Raw genomic sequence first — 12,084 nt, 5'->3', positions numbered from 1 at the left:
ACTTCACTGAGTGTTAGACAAAGATTAAAAATATTGATTGATTAGACTGATTCCTGTTCATGTGGATTGTGTAACATATTTGTGCCTCACCTTATTTTGTTAACACTACTGTTTTAATTCTCATCACATTTTCGCTTATGTTATGACTATTAGTCTGTTTTATTAAAAGATGCTATGGTCAAGGTTTAAATACACTACACAGGAGGTAGAAAGTCAGAACAATTCTTTCCATTCCTACTTCTCAAAGGTAACTATAGTTAACAGTTTTCTATACATTTTTCTAGAAATTTGTTATCACATATATGTATATATGTATATACTGTTGACTCTTGAACGACATGGGGTTTAAGGGCATTGACCCCCTGTGCAGTCAAAAATCTGCAGAGAAATTTTGACTCCTCCAAAGTTTAATGACGAATAGCCTGCTGTTGACGAGAAGCCTTACCGATAAAATAAACAGTTGATTAACATATTTTATATGGTATGTATACTATATTTTTACAATAAAGTAAGAAAGAGAAAAAATGGTATTAAAATCGTAAGAGGGGCGCCTGGGTGGCTTAGTCGGTTGGGCGTCCGACTTTCGCTTAGGTCATGATCTCGCGGTTCGTGGGTTCGAGCCCCGCGTCAGGCTCTGTGCTGACTGCCAGCTCGGAGCCTGGAGCCTATTTCAGAGTCTATACCTCCCTCTCTCTGACCCTCCCCTGCTCACGCTGTCTCTCTCTCTCTCCTAGAAATAAGTAAAAAAATATTTAAAAAATAAATAAATAAATAAAATCGTAAGAGAAAATACATTTATAGTACTGTACTTTGTTTACTGAAAAAAAAAATCCACATGTAAGTGGATCTGCATAGTTCAAACCTGTGTTGTTCAAGGGTCAACTGTGTATCTATCTCATAAGTAAGGTTATATTTTCTTAGTTTACTTGACAGTCTGTTTAGACTGTTACTTAATATCTAGATTATTATTTTGTTTATATTTGTGTTATTACACAGTAGCATGCCTTATATATCAGGAGTAATTCAGTAAATGTTTGTTGGCTTTTTAAACATGAAAGTATTGATCCTTCCAGTTCTAATTCCCTTGATTTTCTTGACTACGTTTTAATACTGATATGTAATAATAATTTTCAGAATAACCAAAATGTAAATGATCAAATCTATTTATAGTTTTTAGCAACCTTGGTCTTACCAAACCTGCTTGTGATCACAATAGTCATTTTTTTTTTTTTTTTATTCTTGACTCTCCACACCTCAACAATTTAAGAATTTAACATCTCCATATTCTGGGACCTTTGTAGATTTAACTCCTGATCACTCTGACAATTTCCTTTTTCTCCCCTACTCTCTCTCTACATTCTCCTACTTCTACCATTTCTAAGAGGATTATCCAGGTGGCTGCTTATGTGATTATTTCAAGATTCTGGTGAACTATCTAAATCATTTTAAAGAATAGTGCGAACTCCATATGAAGTAAACTGTAATTTCCTTAGTTTTAATATCAGCTTTCAATACCTTAGCCTCTTTAATCATTTGTTGTAATCAAATTGCTATTGTGCCTTTTATCATGGGAATCTTATAACTAAAATTTTCTCCAAAGTTAAGAAAGAATCTGATTCCTATTCTTTTCCTTTCCTTCCTTCCAATTTAGCTGTTGACAGTGTTTTGAAGAGGATGACAATAATTGGTGTAATTTTATCCTTCCGATCATTGGCACAAGAAGCACTTAGAGATGTAAGAAACCATTATAAGTACATATCCCTACAGTCAAATAATCCCTGTTAATTTCTCAGAAATTAAAAATTACTTCAAATACCAGTTCTCATAGTTATATAAAATATGTAAAAATTAGTTATTTAAATTTATTTTTTATTTTGGTATTGAAATTGGGGATGGGAGGTGTAGCTTGCCTGGATACCGTACTACATTTTCAACTTTTCATTAAAGCATTTTCAATTTTGGCGATACTCAGCTTGGCATCAGACATATTCCATTTCTCTTTGTCTTATTACTTTAGAAAATCATGTGAAAATAGAAAATGTAAAATGATTTTTATGAAAACTACAAGTAATTGAATGGTTATATTTAATAAATTTAGAGTTCGTCATTTAACAACAAGTCTACATTTTTATTTGTTGTCCTACCTAGGTCTTATCTTACCACATTCCTTTTCTTGTAAGTTCAATTGAAGATTTCAAGGATCACATTCCAAGGGAGACTGATATGAAGGTAATAAAACTTCTATTTGGATTTTACAGTTTCTAAAGTGAAATATATGAGTTACATATGAAATAAAATTTAATAAATTCTAAACTACTGTTAAGTTTCTATTTTAGAGTGATTAGTTAGTATGCTGGCCTTTGAAAATACATCTTTGAAAGCTTAGCACCAAAATGCTGTGTGGGCATTTAGAAAGTTCATCTTCCTTGGTCATCTATAGCAATGTAAAGTGGGTTGGTATTGATCTCTTTCCTTAAGAGGAAAGAGCTTGTAGCTCTTTACACATAGTCATAAGCAGAATAAGAAAGACAATCTAGTGAGTTAAGTGTTGTTTTCTTTGAAATAAAGTAAAATTCGGTCTTTTTTAAAAATTGATGTTAAAAAGTCTTATAAAAGGATCTCGGTTATTGGGTACAATTAAAATTTTTCAATGTCCTGTTTTTATAAATATAAGAAGATTAGTAGCCACATGTGAGTTTATGATTTTTGTTTTGAAATGTTTTGATCATGAAATCCAGCTCACTTATGTACTCCAGCATTAATTAACCTGTGGTTACACATCCAGTAAGGGGCCTCATGTATATATTTTCTAAACTTTCACATGTCTTGGAAAGATTATTTTCTGTTTCATATTTTGAAATGCAGTGACTGAAAAAAGTTATGTCTAAATTCTTTTTATGATACTCCAGTCTTCTCAGGTTGATGCCACTCACTTTCTGAGGCTTACCTCTCATCCCTTGTCCATCCTCGTCCCGTGCTCTTCCCTTTCTTACTCTGCCCCTCTCTTCGTGTGTATCCTGTGAGGTTCTTCCCAGTGTGCATGCTCACATCTGTTGGGGGTCCTTCTCGGATTTATCCAACCTGAAAATCCTGCCCTTTTCTGTTTCTGCCTTTTGAAATCTTGCTTATCTTTTAAGGCTTGATTTCAATTGCCATCTTCTAAGAAACATTCCTTGATCCCCAGGCAATAAAGGATTTCTTTTTTCTTATTATTATCAGACAACTTTTTGTTTATCCACTGTAGAGTTAAATATGTTCTGCCTTGTATTATAATTGTGTTTTTCCTTTTAAATTTATACCAAATTGTAAACATTTTGAAGACCTTTTTTCTATATTTTTGTTTCTCCCACAGTGCTTTGCATAAACATCTGAGATCAGGGATTGTCTTATGATTTTGATTGAAAACCATGTATGATGATTAGTGCAAAACAATTCCCTAATTCTTCCCAGTCCCAGCCCTAGGCAACTATTAATCTACTTTCTGTCTCTGACTTTGCCTATTCTTGATACTTCATACAAATCCTGTAATATGTAGTCTTTTGGAACTGGCTTCTTTTACTTAGCATAATGTTTCCAAGGTTTATTGATGTTGTAGCATGTATCAATACTTCATTTTTAATTGCTGAATAGTATTCCATTTTATGGATATGCAACCTTTTATTTATCCTTTCATCAGTTGATGGTCATTTATGTTGTTTTCATTTTTTGGCTGTTATAAATAATGCTTCTGTGAATAACCACATACAGGTTTTTATGTGGACATATGCTTTCCTTTCTCTTGAGTACCTACCAGGAATCAAATTGCTAGGTCATATGGAAACTCTTTGTAACCTTTTGAGAAACTACAAAATTGTTTTCAAAGTGGTTGTACCATTTTACATTTCCAGCAGCGATGTATGAAAGTTTGTTTCTCCATTTCCTTGTCAATACTTGTTGCTCTCTGTCTTCTTACTTAGAGCCATGCTAGTGTTTATGAAATGGTATCTCACTGTTTTGATAAATATTTTCCTGAAATGATGGATGTTGAACAGCTTTTCATGTGCTTATTGGCTATGTATGTATCCTCTTTGGAAAAAATATCTGTTCATATCCTTTGCTCATTTTTTCACTTGGATTGTTTGCCTTTTTAATTCTGAGATACAAGATACGTTATATATCTGGACACAAGTCCATTAACAGATACATGATTTGCAAATCTTCTCTCGTTCTGTGGGTGGTTTTTTCATTTTCTTAATAATGTCTTCTGCAGCCCAAAAGTTTTTAATTTTGATGAAGTGTAATTTGTTTTTTTCCTTTGATTGCCTCTGCTTTTGGTGCCCTAAGAAACTATTGCCTAACCCACAGTAATAAAACTTTATACCTATATTTTCTTCTAAGAATTTTGTAGTTTTAGCTCTTATGTTTAGGTTTATAATCCATCTTGAGTTAATTTTTGTATGTAGAATGAGTGGGGTAATTTTTTTTTTGTAAATCATACACAAAAAATACATTTTCCTAGAACTTAATCCATGGGAATTTCTATTTAGTTTAAGATACACAGTTTTACTTCATATTTTATGCTCAATTTTTTGGTAGCAATATCAGAGGTAACGAATTATGGAAGTGGTTTTTAACTGAAGTGTTAAGTAGTCAGAAATTCATAAATACTAAAAAAGAAAAAAAGAATATCCTAAATACTCCATATGTGACACCAAAAAGTATTACTTTAGTCATTAGAAATTCGTTTATTGGGTTTTAAATCAGTACTCCTTAAAAATCTATTATGGGCCATCTGGCTGGCTCAATTGGTAGAGCATACAGCTCTTGATTTCTGGGTCATGAGTTCAAAGGCCACGGTGGGCATGGAGTTCACTTGAAAAAAAAATCTATTATGGAGGCTCCTGGGTGGCTCAGTCAGTTAAGCATCTGACTCTTAATTTCGGCTCAAGTAATGATCTCACAGTTTGCAAGTCTGAGCTCTGCACCAGGGCTACACTGATACTGTAGAGCCTGCTGGGATTCTCTCTGCCCCTCCCCTGCTCACTCTCTCTCTCTCTCTCAAAATACGTAAACAAAAATTCTATTATGATAAGTAATTTACTTTATTTATAGCTACAATATGATGGGTTCTTGAACCACCACAATTTTTCCTTAAATAAGTATGAGTGTAAATATAAATTCAGTGATTTTAATTCACTTTTGTTCATTTATTTATCTCTTTTGGCTTGATATTTTATATCCATGCTTCCAAAAAAAATAATATTAGGCTGATTTTGTTGGCACTTTACACAGAAAGTATAAAATTTTCTTCAGCCTTAACAGTGGGAAGTTCTAACAAGCAGCAGCACATCATGAGCTGATAACAGTTGTTCATTGTAGGCTGGTTGTGCTGTGGTTCCTGTTTCACCTGTTTTGAAATCTAGTGCTCTTATAGGTAGACTCTGATTTAAACAGTGTATCTGTTCTTACTAAAGGGAGATTTCTTAGAAATTTGCTAAATATTTCCTACTCTGTAATTCTTACATATTTCATCAGGTTGCAATGAATGTATATGAGTTATCATCAGCTGCTGGATTACCTTGTGAGATTGATCCTGCCTTGGTGGTAGCTCTGTCCTCACAGAAATCAGGTAAAATTCATTAGTAAATACGTATTAGTCTTAGTTAAAATTATCAGGGCAACACAGATATAGGTGTGGTACTAATTTATTCAAATGCTTGCTTAATGTCAAACTTGCTTTTTATTATTTTATTTTATTTATTTTTTTGGTAGTTGGAATGTAGCAGTGTAGAAAAGATAAAAATCCCTGTCTTCTGGAGCTTGCGTTATAGCATAGTCCTCATACAGGTTGCTATTTAAGCCATAAGACTAGATGAAATTACTGAGATCAGTTAGCATAAGAAGTGAAAGACAATCAGGGTCTTAGCCCTAGGACACTTTGAATTTTAAGAACTCCAGGAGAAGAGGAGTTCTTGTCTACCAAAAAAGAAACTGAGAAAGAAGGATGGATGAAGGAGAAGAAAAACTAGGAACGAATAACTTGCAGCAAAGTGGAGAGGGAATGATGAGCTATGTAGAATTAATGGGTAATAGGTAATGTTGCCAAGAGCAGTGGAATTTTTGGAGCAATAGGCTATTTAGAGAGGGCTTACAAATGAATTGGAAAAAGGAGCCAGAAATAATAAGTATAAAACTCTATCAAAAGCTTTACTGTAAAGGGGAACGAAGAAGTGAAAATACAATAGCTAGAGGCGGGAATAAAATCAAGAGAAGGGCTGGAGTACCAGGGTGGCTCAGTTGGTTAAGTGTCCAGCTCTTAATTTCAGCTCAGGTCATGATCTTGTTGTTCATGAGCTGGAGCCCTGCGTCAGTCTCCATGCTGACAGGGTGGAGCCTGCTTGGCAATTTCCGTCTCCTCCTCTCTCTGCCACAGCTCCACTCTCATGCATGCATGCTTGCACACACTCTCTCTCAAAAACAAATAAGCATTTTTTAAGAAATCAAGAGAAGAATTTTGTATACTGATGGAGATGGTTCAGTCTGGGTGGCATGATTGATAACTAGAAATGGGTGTCCTATTTTCACTGATGTAGAGCTATTTACCATAGAGTCTGTACAGTTTTCATTTTGTATTAAACATTTAAGTGATTGTAAGTTCAGCTCTTTGAAATGTAGTACCCAGAATGCTGCAGATATTTCTAGATTTGTCTACAAAGTAAGTAACATTTCATCCATTTCTGATACTAAAATGCCAAACCCTGCCCTCTTGCACCTAGCATGTTTGGCTCGTTTCATCTGTTCTTTTTTTATTTTACATTGATTTTTGTTTCATTCTTCATGCAGTATGTTAATTTATAGTCACATGAGTAATTGCCACAATTACTCATTTTGCTACAGCTATATTTTTCATAACTAAATTAAAAAAATTTTTTTTAACTTTTAATGTTTTATTTATTTCTAGGAGAGAGAGAGAGAGAGACAGCGTGAGCGGGGGAGGGTCAGAGAGAGGGAGGTATAGACTCTGAAATAGGCTCCAGGCTCTGAGCTGTCAGCACAGAGCCTGATGCGGGTCTCGAACCCACGAACCGTGAGATCATGACCTAAGTGAAAGTCGGACGCTTAACCGACTAAGCCACCTAGGCGCCCCTAAAAAAATTTTTAATGTCTGTTTTTGAGAGAGAGAGAATGTGTGTGAGCCAAAGAGAGAGAGAAAAGACACAGAATCCGAGGCAGGCTTCCAGGCTCTGAGCTGTCAGCACAGAGCCTTATGCGGGTCTCGAACCCACGAACCGTGAGATCATGACCTAAGTGAAAGTCGGACGCTTAACCGACTAAGCCACCTAGGCGCCCCTAAAAAAATTTTTAATGTCTGTTTTTGAGAGAGAGAGAATGTGTGTGAGCCAAAGAGAGAGAGAAAAGACACAGAATCCGAGGCAGGCTTCCAGGCTCTGAGCTGTCAGCACAGAGCCCAACCTGGGGCTCGAATCCATGAACTGTGAGATCATGACCTGAGCCGAAGTCAGACGCTTAACCAACTGAGCCACCCCGGTGCCAACTAAATTTTAAAAACAAATTCTGGCTCTTTCGATTCTTACATATAAGAGGTTGGGTGAATAGTAGGGCAACTAGAATTTCCCAGATACCAGATTCAAGTGCCCAGGTAACCTATAATTTTAGTACACATTACAAAATGTTTTGGGAAGGATATGTCTTAAAAGATTTAGGGCACTGCTAGTTATTTTTATTTATGACTGATTCCTTCTGTCTTCTAAAATGGAGAGGTTGTAAATCTAGTCAGCTTTCCATATTTATGTCTTTTAAATCATAATAGTAAAGTTCAAATCACATTTGTATCTATTTTGGAAAAAAATTAAGGATTTTTAAAATGATGTTATAGAGTATTGATGAGATAATAAATTTCTAAACAACAGTAAACAGAATTTTTTAATAAAAATAACATGAGTTTTTGGGGTGCCTGGGTGACTCAGTTGGTTAAATGTTTGACTCTTGGTTTTGGCTCAAGTCATTATCTCACACTTGTGAGATGAGCTCCACATCCAGCTCTGGGCTCCATGCTGAATGTGGAGCCTGCTTGGGATTCTCCCCCTATCCCTGACACCCCTCTCTCCTGCTAGTGTGCTCTCTCTCTCCCCCCCTTTCCCTCTCCCTCTCCCTATCTTTCTCTCTCTCTCAAAAATAAATAAAAATTAAGAAATTTTAGGATTCCACTTATCCTAATAATAGTTTTTACCCTTACCCTATAATCTTAGAATTAAAAAAAATTTTTTTATCTTCTGTTTTGTTAGAGGTTCTCGAAATGTGCTTGAATAGTCATAGTAACCAAAAATGATGTGTATTATTTCTGTTCTATATTTCTTACAACAGTTCTAATTAGTTCTGTAGAAGCTCAAAAATGTACTTTATACAAAAAATTACTTTTTCTGGTTTAATTATTAACTTTTAACTAATTATAAAGAAGTACCTTGGTTTTATTTTTAATTTTCTTCCTTAGAAAACATAAGTCCAGAAGAAGAATATAAAATTGCCTGCCTCCTTATGGTCTTTGTGGCAGTTTCTTTGCCGACATTGGCTAGTAATGTGATGTCTCAATATAGTCCTGCTATAGAAGGTAATAGTGGTTTAAACTTGTTTTGGCAATGAAAAAGTCAGGGGTTTTGATACAATGGATACTTTTCAAGTAATTAATGTTCATTTATAATAGAATGTGGGTTAACTTACTATCCACTTAACTAGCTTTGTAACCTTGAGTTGTTGATTTCCTTTTTCTAAGCTTCAGTATCCTGATATGTGAAACGTGTATGTGTGAGCCTTTGGATGCTTGACTGGGAGTGATGGGGTGGTGAGGGCATATCCATCTCTTAAGATTATTGTAAAGATTGACAAAATGTTTGTAAAGCTGCTTAGAACTTCTTTTTTAAGTTTTGGAGTGAATATAAAACCAATGTATGATTTCTTTTAGCGATTTTTTGAAAATGTGCCTGTTTAATACAGGCTTCATCATTTGTTGCTTTCCTTGCTATGTAGCTTTAAAAACACTAGTCCTCATAACAATGAAAGGGAGAGCAAGGCAGGCGGTGTCCCAACTCTTTTTCATAACTCTTTTGAATCACTGTTTATGTAGATTGTGAATTCATTCATTAAAGACTTACCTTTTATGTATTATTTGAGATTTGGGGGTCACACAGAAACCACAAACCCTGCTTGCACTTCCTCAGGGCACTGCAACAACATACATTGCCTGGCTAAAGCCATCAACCAGATCGCTGCAGCTTTGTTTACAATTCACAAAGGGAGCATTGAAGACCGTCTGAAGGAATTTCTGGCGGTATGTATAATCTAATAGCAGAGCTCATGATGTTTTATGAGGAAAATTAAAGTGATAACAACAGATGTAACAGAATAAATTCTCTTTATTTTTTTTTCTGGAAGGAGGACCAGGTGAAGGTAGGCATTGAAATCAAGGAGCTGTTTGCATGTTTTCCCTTAACAAATCTCTCCTAGAGCTCTGCAGTATGATCTTCTTTACTAAGCTGCTGTTTGGACTGCCCTAGAATTTTGCCCATTATCTTATATGTAGCTGCTGAATGACTGAAATGTATTATATGTTGAAATATACTGAAAATAAACAAGTAACTTGTGAACATTTCATTAAAACTTACTTAAAAATGTCTGTATACTTTTAAGCTTGCATCTTCCAGTTTACTGAAAATTGGCCAGGAAACAGATAAAACAACAACAAGAAATAGAGAATCTGTTTATTTACTGCTAGATATGGTAAGTCTCATTTAATTTTTTATTAATAACAAAAAAGTTTCTGTTATTCCTCATAGTCTTTTCTTGGGATTTAGTGGTTAAGTATCACTAAGAGCTGAAGTACCTTTTTGATCCCTTTTGTTCAGTCCACTCAGGCCACACACTTTCTAAATATTGCTGGAAAGACTGACATTACTTGTATTTTACCAAATGGTAACCGTATCAGAAAACAACAAAATAAAAGATGAGCGTTACCCATAGGCTACTCTTCTGAATAGTTTTTCAACCTTTTGGGAAGCACTTAGGCCTTATATTTTCCTAGTGTATCAGCTGCAGCTCTCCCAGTTTCTGAATTTTCTACATTCTGACCTCTTCCACCCATCTGATATTCCACCCTTCTTTGATTCTCTGTGCCTAGTCAGTGCCCTGTCTTCACCATCTGACCAGCTGTGCTTGTTTCTATCATGTGGCTCTTCCCTCACTTGGAATAGTTTCCTTTTCCTGCAGAGATCTGTGTCTGTCCTGTGATTCAACATATCCCATAGCTATACTCTGTCTAGATAGACTTTCGTATTACTCTGGCCCACATTAATATTTCATCCCTTTTGAACTCCTAGCATTCCACTTAATTAAAATTGGTCTTACGTTTGATTTCACTTTTTAACTTAGTCTTGGGAACCCAGTTGGACTTGATGATATGGACCATATTTTAAATATGTTTGTATTATCTTATATGTCTAGTATACTGTTGAGGGCAAATGTGAAAGTGCTCAATATGTTTCTGTTGATTAATAGACTTCATTGAAAAGTGATTTTAGACATTTTGATAGCAAAATGTGACACACTTGTATTTCAGATTTTAAAGTAAAAGGAAAATAAGTTTCTTTTTCTAATAAGAACACTATAGAAATTATGATTTATTGGCTGTGAGTAAATGTTCCCATTATAAATAATTTTAATTCTTTGATGCATTTTTGCAACTTTTCAGATTGTGCAAGAATCCCCATTTCTGACCATGGATCTTTTGGAATCTTGTTTTCCTTATGTCTTGCTGAGAAATGCATACCACGCTGTCTACAAGCAAAGCGTTACATCTTCCGCGTAAAATATCTACTTACTGAAGACAAGCACGCATTTTTGTTGCTTTGGTTTTACCTGTAAACTGTGGAACTGTTTTACCTTAAGGCCTGAAAAACAGTTTTGTGGATTATAAGTTTCTTTCTTATGATTGTATTTTCTGCTCACTGGTTTCATTTAATATGGTTGTAATACAGTATACTTGGTTGATTTAGCTTATACCTTCACTGAATTCACTAAAATTATTCCTATAATTTTAGAGTATCATTGTTTGTAAAGCATACATTATCTCTATGTTTTTGATATTTGAAAATGAAAAAAAATCACCTTTGCTTGTTTATTTCTGAAAAAGAATTGTATTTAGTGATTATTTTAGATAGTGATATTATAGCATTCCCATCTGTGTGTAAATTATTTCATATAGGGAAAAGTTCTGATCTGTACCTATGGTTCTTATTGAAAAACAAAACTGGATGTGCATTTCTGTGATGTTATGAATACATTTCTACTTTATTTTGAAACATTTGCCAAACTAAATACTGTAACACTGTATAACATTAAAAATGTTAAAGGACTGCTTAGCATTAGAAGCAGATTATGTCAGGAAATTCTAAAACAGCAGCATATGTTGTTGCTTGTATAAAGCCTGGTGATAATTTTTAGACTAACTTCCATGGTGGCCTCCTGGCATTAGCACTACCATTGTACCCTGCTGTATAATAAACAATCTTAGACATTTATCAATTGTTGATACAAATGTTAGTCCCTAACCACTTTTTATATGTTTTAAATTTTTGAAATTCAAGTGTACCTGCCATAACATAAAATAAACACTAGACTGTATCACACTTTGAATTATTTCCTTAATTATGGATCTCTAGAAATTTATTCAATAATACAGAGGTTTTAGTCAACTTAACTTAAAATAAGCTTTAGTTTAGGAGTGTGTAAGTATAGCATTTGATACCAGGTCAACTCCCGCAAACTTTGCTTACATATTTTGAAAAGCATTTCCTCTGGAAAAAAATTTTAAATCAAATTGGAAAATAAAATGACATAGCAATTTTTAAAAATTAAGAACTAAGAGGAAATTCATGCGCCATCAACTTGCTAATTGTATATGTGACCAAATGGACAGAGTCATGAAAGAATGGGAATAGAACGAATGATTATGGAACTCATGCACATGTTGCTGAGAACTCCTACATCAGTCAGGCATAAATGGGAAAGACTGCTTAGGGCTTGGCGTGGAGC

General features: G+C 34.5%; 1 protein-coding gene across 1 annotated transcript in view; it reads left to right on the top strand.

The window, feature by feature from the left end:
- Positions 1-11,571, top strand: part of NCKAP1 (NCK associated protein 1) — a 107,012-nt gene extending 95,441 nt beyond the window's left edge. Inside the window, exons 25-31 of the mRNA XM_039239633.1 lie at positions 1,652-1,734; positions 2,149-2,229; positions 5,515-5,608; positions 8,492-8,608; positions 9,216-9,325; positions 9,685-9,774; positions 10,742-11,571. Of these exons, the coding sequence (XP_039095564.1) occupies positions 1,652-1,734; positions 2,149-2,229; positions 5,515-5,608; positions 8,492-8,608; positions 9,216-9,325; positions 9,685-9,774; positions 10,742-10,858 (692 nt within the window). The 3' untranslated portion in view covers positions 10,859-11,571. The remainder of the gene's footprint in view (positions 1-1,651; positions 1,735-2,148; positions 2,230-5,514; positions 5,609-8,491; positions 8,609-9,215; positions 9,326-9,684; positions 9,775-10,741) is intronic.
- The last annotated feature ends 513 nt before the right edge of the window (positions 11,572-12,084 follow it).

This window comes from Hyaena hyaena, unplaced genomic scaffold (genome assembly GCF_003009895.1).
Source record: "Hyaena hyaena isolate Hyena2069 unplaced genomic scaffold, ASM300989v1 scaffold_159, whole genome shotgun sequence".
NCBI classification, from domain to species: Eukaryota; Metazoa; Chordata; class Mammalia; order Carnivora; family Hyaenidae; genus Hyaena; species Hyaena hyaena.
The sequence above is the reverse complement of the archived record's forward strand: the minus strand, read 5'-3'. Positions and strand labels throughout refer to the sequence as shown.